Source organism: Humulus lupulus, chromosome 6, assembly GCF_963169125.1.
Source record: "Humulus lupulus chromosome 6, drHumLupu1.1, whole genome shotgun sequence".
In the NCBI taxonomy this organism is placed as follows: Eukaryota; Viridiplantae; Streptophyta; class Magnoliopsida; order Rosales; family Cannabaceae; genus Humulus; species Humulus lupulus.
In genome coordinates this window covers 209585749-209602482 of record NC_084798.1, presented here as the reverse complement: position 1 = coordinate 209602482, position 16734 = coordinate 209585749, and the positions used below count along the sequence as shown (strand labels likewise).

Genomic DNA, 16734 nt, shown 5'->3' with positions numbered 1-16734 from the left:
TTACCTTGATCATCAACTTTCATGGCCGACATGATGATGATGATGATGATCGAGAGAGAAAGAGAAAGAGAATGAAAAAGAAAGATGATATGGAGATAGAAAATGGAAAGTATATGAAGTTTAAAAGAATTATGATCTTGACAGTAATCTTTTTATTATTTTTAGTGATGCTCTAGTTCGTTAAATGTGAGTGATATCATAATTTAAATGTGAAACAGATTGACTTGTGTAATATAGATTTCATGAGTGAGATTATTATTTGAAAAATATTATAATAATAATAACAATAATATTACTTTGATCATCAACTTTCATGGCCGACATGATGATGATGATGATGATCGAGAGAGAAAGAGAAAGAGAAAGAAAAAGAAAGATGATATGGAGAAAGAAAAGAGAAAGTAAATGAAGTTTAAAAGAATTATGATGTTGACAGTGATCTAGTTATTATATTCTGTGATGCTCTAGTTCGTTAAATGTGTGTGATATCATAATTTAAATGTGAATCTGAATGACTAGTGTAATATAGAGTTCATGATGAGTGTGATTATTATGTGAAAAATATTATAATATTAATAATAATTTAAATATGAGTGAAAAAGGCGGCAAGCTTTAGGTAAGCGCGGTAATTATTTAATAGAATTTTTTGTTGGGTCTAATTTTAATTAATTCAGTGCGACTCTCCAACTCACTCTCTCTCTTTCTTTGCTCGGTAAGAGATTTCTCTCACTTTTCCATTTGTTGATGCAATAGATTTTCAACTTTTGAGGATATTTTATTTTCGGAAAGAAAAAAAAAAAAGACTCTCCGTTGTTCCGGCGGCATCCCTTCTCCTATCGTCTCTGGTCTCTGTTCTCTGGGTAAGTCATTCTTCGTTTCAAGATTTTTGATTCTTGATTCTGTTTGTTGATATTGTTTTTGATGCTTAATATCACAAGTTGATGTGCACACCAATTTCTGTCTTGTGTCTTGAGTTGATCCCTCTGTATGATAGACTGTGCTTGCTAATCGTTTGCTGGAACAGCGATCGCCATCTACCTGGTTTCATTCGGCTTAATCATCTCTCAAATTTCGATTGTGCTGGAACGGTAGCTGCTTTAACAAATGAAAGTGCCCCAGCAAATCAGAAATGATATTTTGAGCCTTGAAATGGGTGATAGCATTAGCATCAAGGGCAAGGGTACTATGATTCAAGTAAAGGATCTCTTCGTCCAATTCTCTCTCTGTCTCTCACTCTCAGATTTCGTCGACTCTCTCTAGCCTCCATGCTATGGTGTTTCTCCTCCACCCACGGTCAGGCAATCACCTCCATGTTTCTCTCCAACCCATCTGCCACACCACCATATCTCAGGTCCTCGCTCTGTTTTAGTTTCTGCCATGAATCCATTTATGAACGAACCAGCGAGCACCAATGATTGTTTGATTGAATCTAGATATGTTATGAAATCTGAGTTTGTCTCCATGTTTGGGCCTGATTTTTATTTTTGATCAAATTTGATAGTTAATATGACTAGGGATTTTCACAGAGTGTTCCAAGTACTAATTAGTTGGGATTAAGATTTAGTTGAACTGAGCTTACAGATGGGATTAAGCAAAATTATGTGGGCTACTTGGATCCTTTCTCGTTAGTGCTTGGTTCCTGAGAGTTCCAGTAGAATTTACCTTTGGGTTTTTGATTTCAGAGTACGATTTCAGTTTTTGGGTCTTGCTTACAATAATGATGTCCACATACCATAATCTTGATTTGGGAAGGACCGTTTTGGATTTGGTTGCTTGTGGCTGTTCATCCAGCTCTTCATTCTGCACCTATATATCTAATTAACTCGCAAGAAGCACGTCACTGTGTATAAGAAATTTTAGGCAACTTGTGATTTTTTGGTTCTTTAATAAATTTTGATAGCAGAGATGAATTTCCTTTGTTGCAGCAATTTTGTGGAGGACTAGCTACAAGGTAAATTTTGATAGCATAGATGTATTAAAGAGAAGGCTACAAAGTGTTCTCAATAACACAGAATAAATGTGAGATGGATACAAGAGCCAATAAGATGATGCTTACTTGGAGTGAATCATCAAGGTAATTGGCATAGTTATATTTAAGTTCATAATTAGTAGTCTCTGTCTGCTCATATATATTTCATGATTTTCCATCCAGCTATTTTAGTATCATGTTTGGTTAATAGAGATGGGCACACTCAAATCTAGAACTCACCATAGGATGATGTGAATCTTCTCTGTAAACTTGATCTGAAATCTTTTTGAGATCTAATGCCAGTATTATTTGATTTTTGCATACCTGATCTTGCAACAAGTTTATATGTTTTATCCTCGTGCTTAGTTAAAATCACTCTGATTGTTGCAGCAATCCAAGTGCATGTGCAAAGTGCATAGTTTGAGGTTTTCAAACAGGTTGCTGCATTTTGTTTATGCAATATTTTTTCATGGCAACTTTTCATTGGCAAGAAAATAATTGCTGGAAAACTTTTTATATGTAGAAGTTGAACCTTGCATATAATTTTGATATTCCCCTGCTCTGAAAATCCAAAACTAATACTAATCCAAAAGCAAGTACAACAATACAAATAACCAAAAAAATAAATAAGAACAGAATAAGTAAAGAACAAATGAAGTGCCTAACGTATAACAACAAGAGTGGGCAGTAACCAAACAAATTAAGAACTGAAACAATTGCAGAAATGGAGCACCTGATTTTTTTTTTTTAGGTCCCATTTGATCTATATAATATACATGGATATATACATGTAACATCAGCCATACTTTATATATCAATGAAAAATTGAAAATAAATCTCTTGTTTCATATCAGGCAATGAGTCTATATTTCTCAGTATTACTATCTGCTATTGATATCTGATTTCCATGTCCAGGAGAGAATATTGTTGTATGCATCTGTTTGGCAATCTTGATATTATTATTTGATGATGAGGGTGAAAATAACTTAATAACTTGTTGCTAAATTCTTATTTGCTTTCCCAATTTCCATGAGCCTAGTTCATAGCTCCTACCAGTTTTTCTTCTGGGTTTATTCTGGCTGTAGTTAAGGTGTTTGGTCAAAGGCAGATCTCTTTAATGCTTTAAATTTTGTTATCTATGTTTCTATAAATCCGCTTGTATTCGGACCATTTATTAGAAATACTCTAATTTTATCAAATTTGATTCTAGTGTCTACTTCTTATATGATTACTTTACTCATATAAAAGGTTAGTTTTATACTAGACTAATTGGTGAAACATGTTCTTCCCTATTATGAAATCTTTTTTCCTATGAGTTTATGCTTCTAATGCTATAGAAAATTACAATATGCTTTTGTGTACTTGACTTTTGCTTGAGAAGGTTCCTTCAGGTTCTTCCTATCATATAATGAACCGTAAAACATCTCATTTCTGTGACAGAGATTATGTGGTTTGGAAATGGAAAGAAAGTAATGTGATAATGTGGCTTTGGCTATTATATTTTAGTGTCTGATAATGCATTGTGTAGGCCCTTATTGACACGACTGATCATGAAATTTATGCAAGCTTGACCTGCTGCTATGAGAAGTATGATAAGGGAAAAGGTGTTGTTGGCTCCCAGCTTCTGGGAGAAAGAGCACAAATTATTCTAAATGAAGTTCGAGATTTGTCCCATTTTAATCGTATCCAATGTCTAGAGCATGTTAGTACTTTCTATATTCTTTGTGTTTTTGTAATATCTGTATCTTTTTGAAGTGTATTCCTTGTTATAACTTATAGTGCTAACTTTGTGAATTCTCACTTTTTCCCAAATAGGAGAGCATTTCCAACCTATTATGCAGGGACTGGAAAATGCAAGTCACTCTGCTGCAAGTGTCTGTAGCCTGCTAATGTTGTTTTGGTATGAGGCTTATTATAATTATTTGGTTATGTGGTGGAACAAGACTTCTAGTTCCAGTTTCCAGTTTTATTCTTTTAACGATCATGTTTTTATAGTCTTCTTCTAATCATGACAAGTTCAATTTGCTCATGTTAGCTACAATTCCTCATTTATTTTTTGTGTTTGCATCTTGTTCCTAAATAGTGATTTTCACTATAACTGTTATGATGCCTTTAATCTTTTCTTTTCTGGAATTACCGAGCTTTTTATTTTTCTTGTTGTTTCCAGTTTTATGGTGCAACGACATTTTTCATTCATAGATCAGACTTCAGTGTCTCCTTGATTATGCTTTATATGAAGGTAAGAGCTTAATGGCTCTTTATTTGGAAATAAATTTTCGTACTTGAAATTTTTGTTAGTACTTTCTTTACAATTACTAAAGAGATGTCAAATGAAAATATGAAATGAATAGTGTGTAACTAGAATATTGAAGTGCTTGTGTGGTAGTGAACAACTAGCAGAACATGTTTAATTAACTGCTCTGTACTTGTTTTCAAGTAACACTCTCTATTAAAGTACTAAGTCATTTGCTCTAGAATGTTTAATTGCTCTGTACTCGTTTTGAAAAGATATATAATCTACCAGGGAAAAGTATAAGATTTAGAAACAAGGGAGAATTTTGAATTTTGAGATGAACCAATAGAGGGAAATTCAAAATCTGTAAAGTAAACAGTCCAACATTAAAATGTTTGACATTAGCAACAACAATGTGTTCGGCCAGGGTTTATAATTTCAGTGCTGAGCTGCCAAAAGTGCAGCTGAGAGTTGTAGTTTAATTACTGAGAGGCTATGCTTAATTGATCTGTTTTTTTGTGTACTTTCTATTGGCTGGCTTTAAGTAGGAGTTGTGTTAGTCTTAGCCTATAATAGAAAGACTTACAACTTATATTGAGCTGTCATTTTGTGTAATTTCTATTGGCTTGCTTTAAGTAGGAAGTTGTGTAAAAGAAATGACTACCCTAACTAATACAATAAATCAACTCACTCTAGGCTAACCTAAATTAATGTAGTCTTGATAGCAGTTATATTCCTCGCCACACCCCACCCCAAAAACAATATAAAGAATAATCATATTCTATCTAATCTGCATGTTATTATTATAGTTTTCCAAAAGTTACAAAAATCCCAGATCTAGCTAAATGATCAAGTTCCGAAGCAGAGTACATAAGGCCTTGTTTGGCTGAGCAAGTTTTTAAAGCTAAAAATTGAAACTCAGTATTTACCCAACTAACAGCAAAGTACTTTTGGAGCTTCAGAAGCCCAAAAACAGCTTTTAAAAGCCCAGCCAACCACTTCTTGTGTATCTGCTTCTCGCCATAAGTTGTTTGTTATGATAATTATTAGTTTTATCAAATGTTGGTATAAATTGGGCTACATGTTTTGAAGGTTTTTTTGGCATATATAAAAAAAAAGAAAAATAAAAAAATATATATATAATCTAGTGACTTTCAGATTTTAAAATAGATATTTTAGGTGAGTTATCTAGCTTTGTAATTAGGTAGAGGAATAGTTAAGGTCAATTTATTATAAACTTTCTTTTTTCCTTTTTTACAGATTTTTTTTATAAAATTTCATACGGATATCTAAGGCAATTTAACTGTCTTAAATATTTATTGATAGTTTTAAAAGTATACACACATACACACACATATTAAGCACTTATTATGTTTTCTTTTTGTAATTGTCTTGGAAGGTACACAAGTGAATGAACAAGATATGCAGCAATTTCTATCATATTATGGCTAATTATTTTGTTTTGAACATTTTGTTAAAAAAATTTTTGTGTTAAAATTAGTTGAATACTTTTGAAAGATAAATGTTAAAATGATTAACTTTATGAAACTTATTCAAACTTCTAAATATAATGTTCTAAACTTAATTTCAATTATTTTTAATGAATTTGGCCTTAAAAGAGATCGAACCAAGAACACTATATATCCATACCAAACATATTGAGTGGTCCCATTGAACCAACCTAGTGAAACACTGCCATAGAATGAGTGTGACAGCACCATTATTGTGTAAAGAAAACACACCAAAAAACAAAATATTTAAAGAAAAATGAACGGTTGAACAATTCATTTCCATACCCACTAAATAATACCTTAAAAGAAATTAGAATACCTCATAAACAAAATATTTTAAAAAAGATGGGGTAGTTGATTCATTTTCATCTTCCCACAATCGATATTTCCACCACCCCATTTGACTGTAGAAGAAAAAACAAAAAGAAAGATCAGGACTATTATGAAATATAAGCATTATTGAACATCTTTATATATGTGTCTTCTAAATATCTAGATATGTATATGCATACTGAAATTGTAAGAATAGGAATTGTAGAAGAAAAAAAAATCTTACACTTTAGAGAATGCCTCATGTGAATGTGATGGAGTAGAGCTTATTATATTCCTCTTATCCTGGCCTTGAAAAGGTAGGAGACAGGCGCGGAAGGTGAAAACCGGGAAGAAGCAATTGGAATTATCAGGCGCTACTGGAGTTTCGTGCACAAGTTTGAGCACATTGGTTTTGAAGTTATAGCTGAAAATTGTGCCTCGAATGCCAAAGAACATCACACAAGGATTTGGGCCTATCGCACACGGTTCCATCAATAATATATCGTCATGACTAATAAATAGGCCGATAGTGCATCGAGTTTTCAACTGCTCAATTGAAATAGTATAAGTAGGAATCCATTCGTCACCATCGTCGACATGGCACAACCAAACCCCATACGTTGTTCGTTCACGTCTGCAGTACGAGAGACAAGCAGTGGTTCTAATCATTGACACCCCAAGGCATCCCATACCTACATTCGAATCATCAGTAATAGCAGGAAGATCGATGGTGGTGGTGCTCTTGTTATTTTCATTATCATGATCATCAGCAGTAGGAGAAATATTAGAACTAATATTATTATCAATAGGAACGCAAGAAAGTTTTAAAGAGCTTGAAATCCTGTACAAAACTCGGTGAAAATAAACACGAGGTACGGTGTATCTAGAGAATGAGTCCCGTATGAAGAAGGGGTCAAGTTTCAGGGTGGTTCGATTCCACTCGCCAGTGCTGGACGAGAATATGTCAATAAACTCAAAATTATCATTCGAGTCAATGTTGTTATAATTACCTGTGGTTGTGGCTGTGGCTGTGATGATAACAACTTTGTAAAAACTAGATTCAAGAGGATCATAAGCGAGAGCCACACATAAAATATTTTTGGCAAAGGGGAAATGATGATGATGAGGTTTGGGTATGTCTGTGCGGCGCCTAGTGTAGGGGTTGCAAACGTAGTAGATGTCATATTTGATGTCAAATATGAGAAGCAAGCCGTTGCAACAGTCAATGAAGAAAAAGTTTGTGATGGGGCGGTTGTCGCAAAGGAATCGGTCAGGGGTGGTTGCGTGGTGAGTGGTATGGTTTGAGCGTGAGGCTGTGTGCTGAGCAAAACGGACCCTCTTAGGCTGTATGTTTGTACTGCGGATATGATAGAGCCCCACAATTGGGGAGTGCGGCCACAATACCTGACGTAGAATATCAGAGATCACACGGTACCATAGCTTGGACACGCACATGCATCTCGCCACTTCTTTCTCCTCATCGCCATAGTTTAATCTACGGCGTAGGAAAAACAGCAGAATCTCGAATACATTGTCGTAGCTCAACCTCTCCATATATATATATGTATAACAAAAAAACCCCAGAAGATATCTCCTTCCGCCCTAGCTACCTATCTTTTATATATATATATATATATATATATATATATATCTATATCTTCAAAAGATTATTGACACAGTCAAATTCAACTACATAATCATTTGGATAAAATTATTAGCGTAAGAAAGCATTACATAGAAAAATCAGTATATCATCCCATCCATAATCCAAACTACTCAACACTCTTCTTGATCAGCAAAAATAACATATAGATAATCAAACCCAACCTAACCCAAAAGAAAAAACTGATAAAAGTCTAAATTTTTAAGTAGTCAATCGGCATTGGTGGCATGCTCTGTGATGAAACCCTAGTACTTATTTGCTATTGGCCTTTATTATTTGGGATAGCAAAATGGGAAATTTAGCCTTCTCGGTACATTAATATTTTATAATCTTAATCCTTTTTAAATTTTATTTAAGAAGCTTCCATTTTAATACTGATTTAATATTATATATTTTTTAATTTAAAAATTATGTGGTTGCTAGAAACATGGGATATATTTGGTAATTTTGTTTGGGGGAGATATTTTGATTTTAATTGCTATTAATTGCTTAGAGATATGTTGTGCTAATTATAATAAAATAATCAGTTTATTATGATCTTCATTATTACAATATCATTAATATTACATTACATTTATATATTCATAATATATATTTATTTTTAATTTAAAAAATATAAACATAAACGCTAATAATATATATTTAGTTGTTGTGTTTACAACAAAAATATATTAAAAAAACATAATTTTACGAAACTACTTAACAAAATAAACCATTTTATTTATTTATTTCAATTGTAAAAAATTATTCCAAGTAAGTGTACTCATTTGTTTATTTTGAATAAAATATACTCAACTGTTTTTCTTATTTGAACGCGAAATATATTAATATTAACATAGTGATGAAAGAAATTAAATTTACATGTAAATAATAAACAAAAAAGATATTTTGCTTATGCATGTTCTATCAAAATAAACAAGAAAAGCTTATATTAGATGATCATACAATGATGCCAATGTAAATAATATTTGTATGTTTATTTATTATATAAAAAGCAAACGTAAACATATATGTTTGTTGTGTTTTCAACATAATTAAAAATAAAATAAAGTTTATTTATCATGAAAATAAATTATTTTATTATAGAATTTACAATTAAATTTTTAGTTTTTAGATATTGGTTGGAACAATACGATTACATGATTTTTTTATTTTTATTTTGAATTTTTGAATAGTTGTTCACATGCATAGAATCGTTCAAATAATATGCAGATAACACAATAGTGAATAATAAAAAAAGATCAAATAATATCAATCATATATGGAAAGTTATAAGATACTGAAAATACTAAAAAAGAAAGTTTCTCAATTTGTGAATTTTATTACACATATATATGTTTCAAAATGGGTTATATATTGTATAGTGTATTGTAATAAAAATATATGGTATTAATATATATATAGTAGTTTATTTACTATTGTCGTACACAAATAAAAAAAAGACCAAATCAATTTATAAACTCATAACTTTCTTGCTTCGTGTGAGGTTTTCTACCAGTTATAACTTCTTTTTTTGTTTATTGTAGGGTTACCAATTATAATTTATAGGCAATAATTTTCCATGTTAAAGGGATAATATTTTTTTTTTGAAATGATTAAAGTGATAATTTTTAATACTCATCCTCGGGCAAGTAAAACATGTTAATTTTAAAAAGAATAATCTCCAAATACCATAGAATAAATTTGATGGTAATCATTTGACATATAATTTGATGCCAGATGCTCTTGCTAAAATAACTTTGAAGAAATAATTTAACACTTTTCTATTTTAAAAAAAAAAAAACTATTTTTATGATGTTCGTAAATTGATAATTTTCAATTTATAAAATCTTTACAAATATAATTTGAAAAATCTTTTTTATTTAAAATTTATAAATGAAGAAAAAGTGTTATTATGAAAATTATTTTAGAAAAGTTATAAAAAATAAACCAATGCAGGTGAGTATTCATCCTCCATTGTCCCCTCCCTTCACCCTCCGTGTTATTGTGTTCTGCTCTAATTTTAGGGCTTTTTGATTTTAAATAGATTGTATTTACTTCGACATTTTTTTTAATTATTAAAGTAATATTAATGTTTTTAATTAGGGATTTAAAATTTACTTTTGGTTAAATAAATAAATAAAAGAAAATTAAACCGAGCGTCCATGTGTCAATTTTAACACTTAATGCACTATGTATTGATGGTTGCAACCAAAACGTAATGTGGCTTTTGCTTTAAAAAAAATATATTTATAAATATAACAAATTGAAAATATCAAGTATTTATGCTGGAAATATTGTTACTCTTAAAAATAATATCTTATAAAAAAAACTGTGAAGTATAATAATTGTATACTTGTAAAGATAGGGTTTTATTGGTACTAAAGCATCCTATGAAAATAAAGAAAAGAATATCTTAAAATCAATTAATTATAGAAAAATCTTAGAACAATAGTTAGTTGTGTTTATTTAGGTGCATTATAAAAGAGTAATTTTGATATTTCAAAGGGATTATACTTGTATTTTAGAGTAAATACATGTTTAGACATTTATAATGAATTATCACACTAGCATCATGATAGTTCATCACTAATAGCAGCTTTTGTGCTATGTACTCTATCTGAAGCATTATTCACCTGAAAAGGAGACAATAGTAGAGCATATAAGATAGTTTCTAATAATGATGGAACCTATAAATTTACTTTAAAAAAAATATATGAAAAAGAACTTTTCACCTCTTTTTCCCAATCAGTGTATATTGTTAGAATAGCAAGACACAATGCTTGCATGATTAAGGCCACTATGATTCCCATCCAAAGCCCCTGTGAAACACATTTGATTTGAGCATTGTACATTTTTCATATTCTCTTTCACCATAACAGATACCAAACTGTGTAGCTTGCTATATATCAAAATATAAGGGTGACTTTACCTTCCCACCAATGTGGAAAACAAAGGCTAGAACTATGGCCACAGGTATGCCCACAAGATAATAAGCTGCCAAATTAGCAAAAGCACCAATCTTTTGCCTCCCAGAGCCTCTAACACTGCCTGAAATTATCATCACAAAAGTTTTGGAACCTTTCATATCACAATGGCAAGATTTGGTAGAAATGAACTATTTTCTGAGAAAATTGTAATGCCAATGGGTGTATGTATTATATTGACATCTGGTCCCTGTGACTTAACAAGGTCATATTTTGGAGAGACTAGATGTTGTGAATAGGAATCCTAAAACATATATACGTCTGTTTAAATTATTATTATTCTTCTTTCTCAAGTAGCATTTTTCCTGTTTATGTTTTGAATAACTTGATATTATGATAGTTTATCTTCCAAATGAAAAATGCAGATCAAGTTAGAGGAAAGGAAGAATTGCAGGCTATGGCTAGTATGCTCCTAAGTGTATATAATAGTAGTTTGATCAAGCTTGAGCAGGCATAGGCCTAAGACCTTGGCCTTGAGAGCTCAGCTCGGAGAAACAACTTGAGTTGAGATAAGGAAAAAGAAGAAACCTGAGAGAATGGATTGAATCCCGTCGAAGAATTGGGAAATTGAGATCAAAATCATCATTTGTCCAACATAATCCACAACTTCTTCTTCTCTGCTGTAACAATAGCCCCACATTCGGCGGCCTAATATCATGACCGCAGCCAGCAAGGTACCTTCTGTAACAACCATGCACAGTGTAACACATAGTGCTAAACGAGCTATTTGTGGCCTCCCAGCACCCAATTCATTTGAAACTCTTGTGCTGACAGTCAATGAAGTAGGAAGTGATAAAATATTTTATAAAACAGTGAGATCATTTCCTCAAATTGAAGTAGAGAACTCTCAATCACAACAGAACTCTATGAATAGTATACAAATGTTTGCTAAACTCACCTAATCACCCCGCTGAGTCCAAGAGGTACCATATACACCAATGCACATGTGTTGAGGCTGAAATTTGTGCTACAACCGTCAGTAACTTCGATTTCTAAGTTACCAATACCATTAATTTGGATGAAATACAAACCTGATTGACAAGACTGATGTCTCAAGCTTTGGATTAGGAAGAAAGCCAGATAAGAGGACCATCATTTCAAAAGACCAGATTTCCAACCTGTTCAAAGACATAGATGAGGAACTTCTTACTCTATACACTACCAAATCTAAGATACAAAGGTAAAGAAAAAAAGATCAAGAACCTCCCTAAAAAATTGAGTTGGAATAGGTATATATACGTTAACATTACAGCTGAAGGAATGGAAAGTTTTAGAAACTTGATAATTCCATGAAAAGCCTCCATAGAGAAACCAGTCCATGTGCTTTTACACGAAGGAGAGATTCTGACATATAGTACTAATGACAAGGCGTTAATCCAATAAGAGATTGCATTTGCCATGGCTGCACCCCTATTTCCAAGACCTGACTTAAACACCAGAAACCAACAGATGAAGAAGTGTAGTAATGTTGTAATTCCAGCAGTAATCATCATTGGAACCACATTGTTCTGTGTTTGCAAGAACTTGGTGTGGCATTGAGTAACAGCATAAGCGAAAATGCTCGGTATCATGAACCGAGCATATCGACCAGCCTCGGCAGATATCTCTGGATCTTGACCCAAGAACAAAAGGATTTGGCCTGCATTGAACCATATAATAGCCAAAGGAATGCTAACAACTAGAAGAACAATCATCCCTCTCTGCATGTGTATACCAAGCATGTGATATTGTTTTGCTCCATAGGACTGGCCACAGAAAGTTTCCAAGGCGCTCGCCATTCCAATCTATCCAAACATGACTAATTAACTAGTGTTATGGTATGCTCAGGCATAAAGAACTTGTCATATTTTTATCACCTTCTTTTGCATATATGAATTTAAAGTAGTGAAAGAATTTAAACAGACTCACTGATGAAAACTGAAGAAGATATTATAAAAACAGGGCTATCATTTACAGCCAGAAAAGGGGGCAAAAGGGTCTTCATCAAATGGTGCAAGGGCAAGACTTCTATTGCAAGATTAAATATGTAAATATAACAAATCAAACCCTCACCAGCTAACAGAGCATTATCATCATACATATAAGGTGAAAATACTCTAAACGGAACAAAACCCAGATGACCTTTCTAATTCTACAAAAGCCATGAACAAAGTAAGTCATAAGATAAGAAAAATGAGCTTACCAACAAGCTGAAACCAGTTACTGAAGCAAAAGAAGTGGCCATGGAAGCTCCCGCTAGTGCTAATTCCCCAAGATGACCCACAAACATGACTGAAATCACCTGCAAACAATATGTTAAGAGATTAACACATATCAAGGGACCTGCTAGTTGAAGCTGCTGCTTCACTTCAGCAACAATATCATCCTTGTTCAGGTCTTTTCTCAAATGGGTTGCGTTCACTTCAGTGATTAATGGAGCAGGTTTTGGTAAAAGGCTTGCCCTTTGCTCTCCCATATTCATGGTTTCTCTAGCTCAAGGAGCTGATAGCTGAAACTACCAATTAAAATATCAGAGTTCAACCATATTTGATCCTATAATAAATGATTGCAGCACCACAGGCTATTTAGTTATACATATTAATAATATTGTTTTTACCTTAACAGACTGTAGAATTGTTTTTAGGGGAAAATGTATCATTAGAAAATTGGAACCCTCACAAAGTCAAACCCTCGAAAGTCGAAACGGTCTCCAGTTCTGTTTTTTTATAAAAAATATTGCTTTGACCTATAGTTTGTGGATGTTAGATTTAGATTTAGGTTTGGATTTTATTTTCTTATATTTGGATTTAAATAAAATTTGAGAATTTTTTTTTCTAAAAAAATTAAAACTCAAATGTGCATTTTTCACTCAAATAATAGAGTACAAATACAATACAATAAATAATTATTTTAAAAAAATACTCATCAAACGCGTTAAAATTAATCTCTTAAAAAATTAAAAGGAAAATGTTATTTTATTCCTTCTATTTTGCTTTAATATTTAATTTATATTATTACAATTTCAATGATTTATACATTTTTGAATCTGAGTTTTGTTCAATTACATGTTTGAATCATGTATTTTTACAAATTATTTTTTAGGTCTTATATTTTATAAAATAGTTCAAATAAATCTCTAAACTTGATTTTGATCAAAGTTTTTTTGACTTAAAATTATAAATAATTTACAAAACAAATAATTCAGAATAAAAACACAATCATTCAGTCTATCAATTGTATTGTCATATTCAATTTTTTTTTTATCAAATTTGGGTATAGGAGTATATTTGAATCATTTGACAAAAACATAAAGTCCAAACAAATAATGAAACAAAATACATATTCAAAAAAAAAAAAGTATAAACATTAATTTCAATAATACCAAAATGTACGGTCATATTTTATCAATCACAAAAAATATTTCTTTAAATTTTATTTCGGTCAAAATTAATTTTAATAATGATATCTTCTTTTAATTTATTTTAATAATTTCTAACTTCTTATGAAAAACAATTATTTATAAATAAAATCTAAAAAAAACGGAAATCGCATACAAATTATAAAGTTAACACACTTATGGAAAATGAGATATGAGATAGTATTAGATTGGATCGAGTAAAATTTATGGTGTGATTTGATTAAATAATTAGATATCATATTAAAAAAATTAATTCAACTACTTAATTAATTAATCTCAAGAAAATCTTAATAAATAAAACCCAATACTATCTTTTCATTGTTCAAATCTCTTCTCGAATGGGTTGCATTCTGTTATACCAAGATTTCGAGCCATGGTAAATATGACCTCGAAAGCTGAGTTCACAATAAATAGTCTTGTGAGGACTAGAGTATGATCTAGGATTGTAAATCGAGCATGCAAAGTATGATATATGATCTCGAATGCGGTGACCTCGAAATGATCTCGATCTCGAAAGGTAGCTCCGAGAACACCTTCATCTTCAGGGACTTCGGAGCATGGGTCTTGAGCTCGATGTACTATCTCGAAAGCAATGTTAGCTCGGGAGATGTCAGTGGCTCGCACAATGACATGAAACCTGAGATGCTGAAGCCTTGGAGATACGCTATAACCACCTTGAATATCTACAAGTATTGTAAACATGAGATGTAATCCTCATTTATTGATGTAAATCCCCAAGAATCGTGGGATATTATTTAGTCAGTTATGCATTCCCTGGTCTTCAGGGACGTTTCCTTGTTTATCTGATTAAAGGCATTTAAAGCCATTTATTTTTATTCACAAAAGAGTAACTACCCAAAATATGTGGGAAAGTATTCTGCATCATTCTCTATAAATAGAGAAGCCATGCACCATTGTAATGGACCGAAATTCTGATTTTTGAGAGAAAACTCTGGAGAATTCATGCTAAAGAATTTTTCAGAGATAATCTTAAGATTAATAACAGAGACTCGTGGACTAGGCAGATTTAACTGCTGAACCACGTAAAAAATCGTGTGTTTGATTTGTTTGTTCCGTTTGGCCATCGTCATCCATTGTTTTTGTGCTCTTCTTTTATCTGTTGACGAAAAACGGCGTCAACAGTTTGGTGCTTTCATTGAGAGCCTTAAGCATTCATCCCTGAGAGATTCATGGCTGCAAACAATCAGAACACCCCTGAAGAAAATTACCCAAGGCGTCCTGGAAAACAGCCAATGGAGAATCCGGATGCTGATGAAAGGAGTGGGTCCTCTGATTCCCGGGGACCACCTCCACAACCAAGGGATGAGGACATGTACTACAATCCTGAGCGTTATGTCCCTATTGTAGAATTGGAGAATCGGCAGCTGAAACAGTTGTTGGCAGAAGCCAACAAACGTAACGAGGAGTTGACCAGGATAGCCGCAGAGGCGCAGGTGGTTCAGCCCCCGCCTCCGCGCGAAAACCAAGTCCCTCCTCCAAGGGACGTGCACGTTCCTCCCCGGAGGCCCCGTGGACGTCCACGAAAAAATGCTGCCATAAGGAGGCCGACACAACCTCCAGCACCAGCAGAGCCATCTGCTCCTTCTAGGCCTCAGAGGAGTACCCGAGCTCGGGTCCCGCCTAATCCACCTGTGGAAGTGCCTGCAGGAACTGAGAACAACCGAGCTCCTGCCGAGGCTCGGACTCAGGTTCCTGGTAGTGCACCGAACGCGACTGACCCATCTCGGGCAAATTCTGGACCCTCTAGGCCGAGGCAAGGGCGACAACCACCGTCGCCTATACGGTTCCCTCCGTCTCCCATAAGATATCCTTCACCTCCCCGCAGAAACGCTCAACCTGTTCGAGATCAGGATCAAGGGCGTGCAGGGGAAAGACAAGGAAACAGGGAGACGTTCCAGGAGCGGAGAGGCGCACCATCTGAGAGAAGTCAGACGTCTCGATCTCGCACTGCGGAGACAAGGCGACGTAGAAAGGATCCACCACGAAATGACCGATCAATGAGTTTCACCAGTGATGAGTCCAGAGAGACTAGGTCCTTCAGTAAACACGACCGAGGTCGTAAAAATACTGGGAATCGCAAGAGTCATCCTGACCTGCGAAATCATCTGAATCAGAGCAGGGGAAAAGGAGATCAGACAAATCCGGATCTAAGGAATCATCTGAATGGGCGTAGAGATCCCTCACGGAGACGCGAGCCTGGGATCGCGATTAATGACTATCAATTCCAGACACCACCTAAGGACCCAGTTCAAGAAAGGATTGATCAGCTCGAAAAAGCCTTTAGGCTTTTGAAGAATGAACGAGGGAGTGGTCGATACGAGGACTCTGATGAGGAGCTCGAGCCATTCGCTCCTAATATTTCTAACACTCAGTTTCCTCAAGGGTTCCGGATTCCTCACGTCCCAGCGTTTGAAGGAAAAACCGACCCATGTAGCCACCTGAGTACATTCAACACTATTATGAGAGCCAGTAATGTAGGTTACGAGCTCAGATGCATGTTGTTTCCGACATCATTGGCCGGACCTGCCAAGAGTTGGTTCGAGAAGTACAAGAGACACTCTATAACTTCATGGAATCAATTGTCTAGAGACTTCAAGAAGCAGTTCCGGGCTATGATGGGAGTCAGACCCGAAGCATCCACTTTGACTAACGTCCGACAACA

The 16734-nt window shown here is 33.8% G+C and overlaps 2 protein-coding genes and 1 long non-coding RNA gene across 8 annotated transcripts; 1 reads left to right on the top strand and 2 right to left on the bottom strand.

Moving 5' to 3' along the window:
* Positions 1-668: 668 nt before the first annotated feature.
* LOC133783090 (uncharacterized) lies at positions 669-11188 on the top strand. 4 transcript variants are annotated; one of them, XR_009870766.1, is made up of 7 exons: positions 669-860; positions 1025-1351; positions 1926-2074; positions 3498-3671; positions 3785-3869; positions 4137-4208; positions 11020-11188. It is a non-coding gene; the product is annotated as an uncharacterized LOC133783090 (long non-coding RNA). The 4 variants fall into 4 exon arrangements; XR_009870765.1 differs by lacking the exon at positions 11020-11188 and having other exon boundaries at positions 4137-4271; XR_009870764.1 differs by lacking the exons at positions 4137-4208; positions 11020-11188 and having other exon boundaries at positions 3536-3671; positions 3785-4130.
* On the bottom strand, positions 5831-7911 carry LOC133783088 (uncharacterized). 2 transcript variants are annotated; one of them, XM_062222623.1, is made up of 3 exons: positions 7036-7650; positions 6270-6717; positions 5841-6117 (listed from the first exon to the last, which is right to left on the bottom strand). In XM_062222623.1, the coding sequence occupies exons 1-3, from the start codon at positions 7577-7579 to the stop codon at positions 6024-6026; spliced, it is 1086 nt and encodes a 361-aa protein (XP_062078607.1). In that variant the 5' UTR covers positions 7580-7650; the 3' UTR covers positions 5841-6023. The 2 variants fall into 2 exon arrangements, with proteins under 2 accessions (XP_062078606.1, XP_062078607.1); XM_062222622.1 differs by having other exon boundaries at positions 5831-6117; positions 6270-7911.
* On the bottom strand, positions 10111-13215 carry LOC133783086 (protein DETOXIFICATION 16-like). 2 transcript variants are annotated; one of them, XM_062222618.1, is made up of 8 exons: positions 12837-13215; positions 11894-12438; positions 11686-11772; positions 11553-11609; positions 11183-11421; positions 10600-10718; positions 10403-10489; positions 10111-10303 (listed from the first exon to the last, which is right to left on the bottom strand). In XM_062222618.1, the coding sequence occupies exons 1-8, from the start codon at positions 13113-13115 to the stop codon at positions 10241-10243; spliced, it is 1476 nt and encodes a 491-aa protein (XP_062078602.1). In that variant the 5' UTR covers positions 13116-13215; the 3' UTR covers positions 10111-10240. The 2 variants fall into 2 exon arrangements, with proteins under 2 accessions (XP_062078602.1, XP_062078603.1); XM_062222619.1 differs by having other exon boundaries at positions 11894-12452; positions 12837-12965.
* Between the last annotated feature and the right edge of the window lie 3519 nt (positions 13216-16734).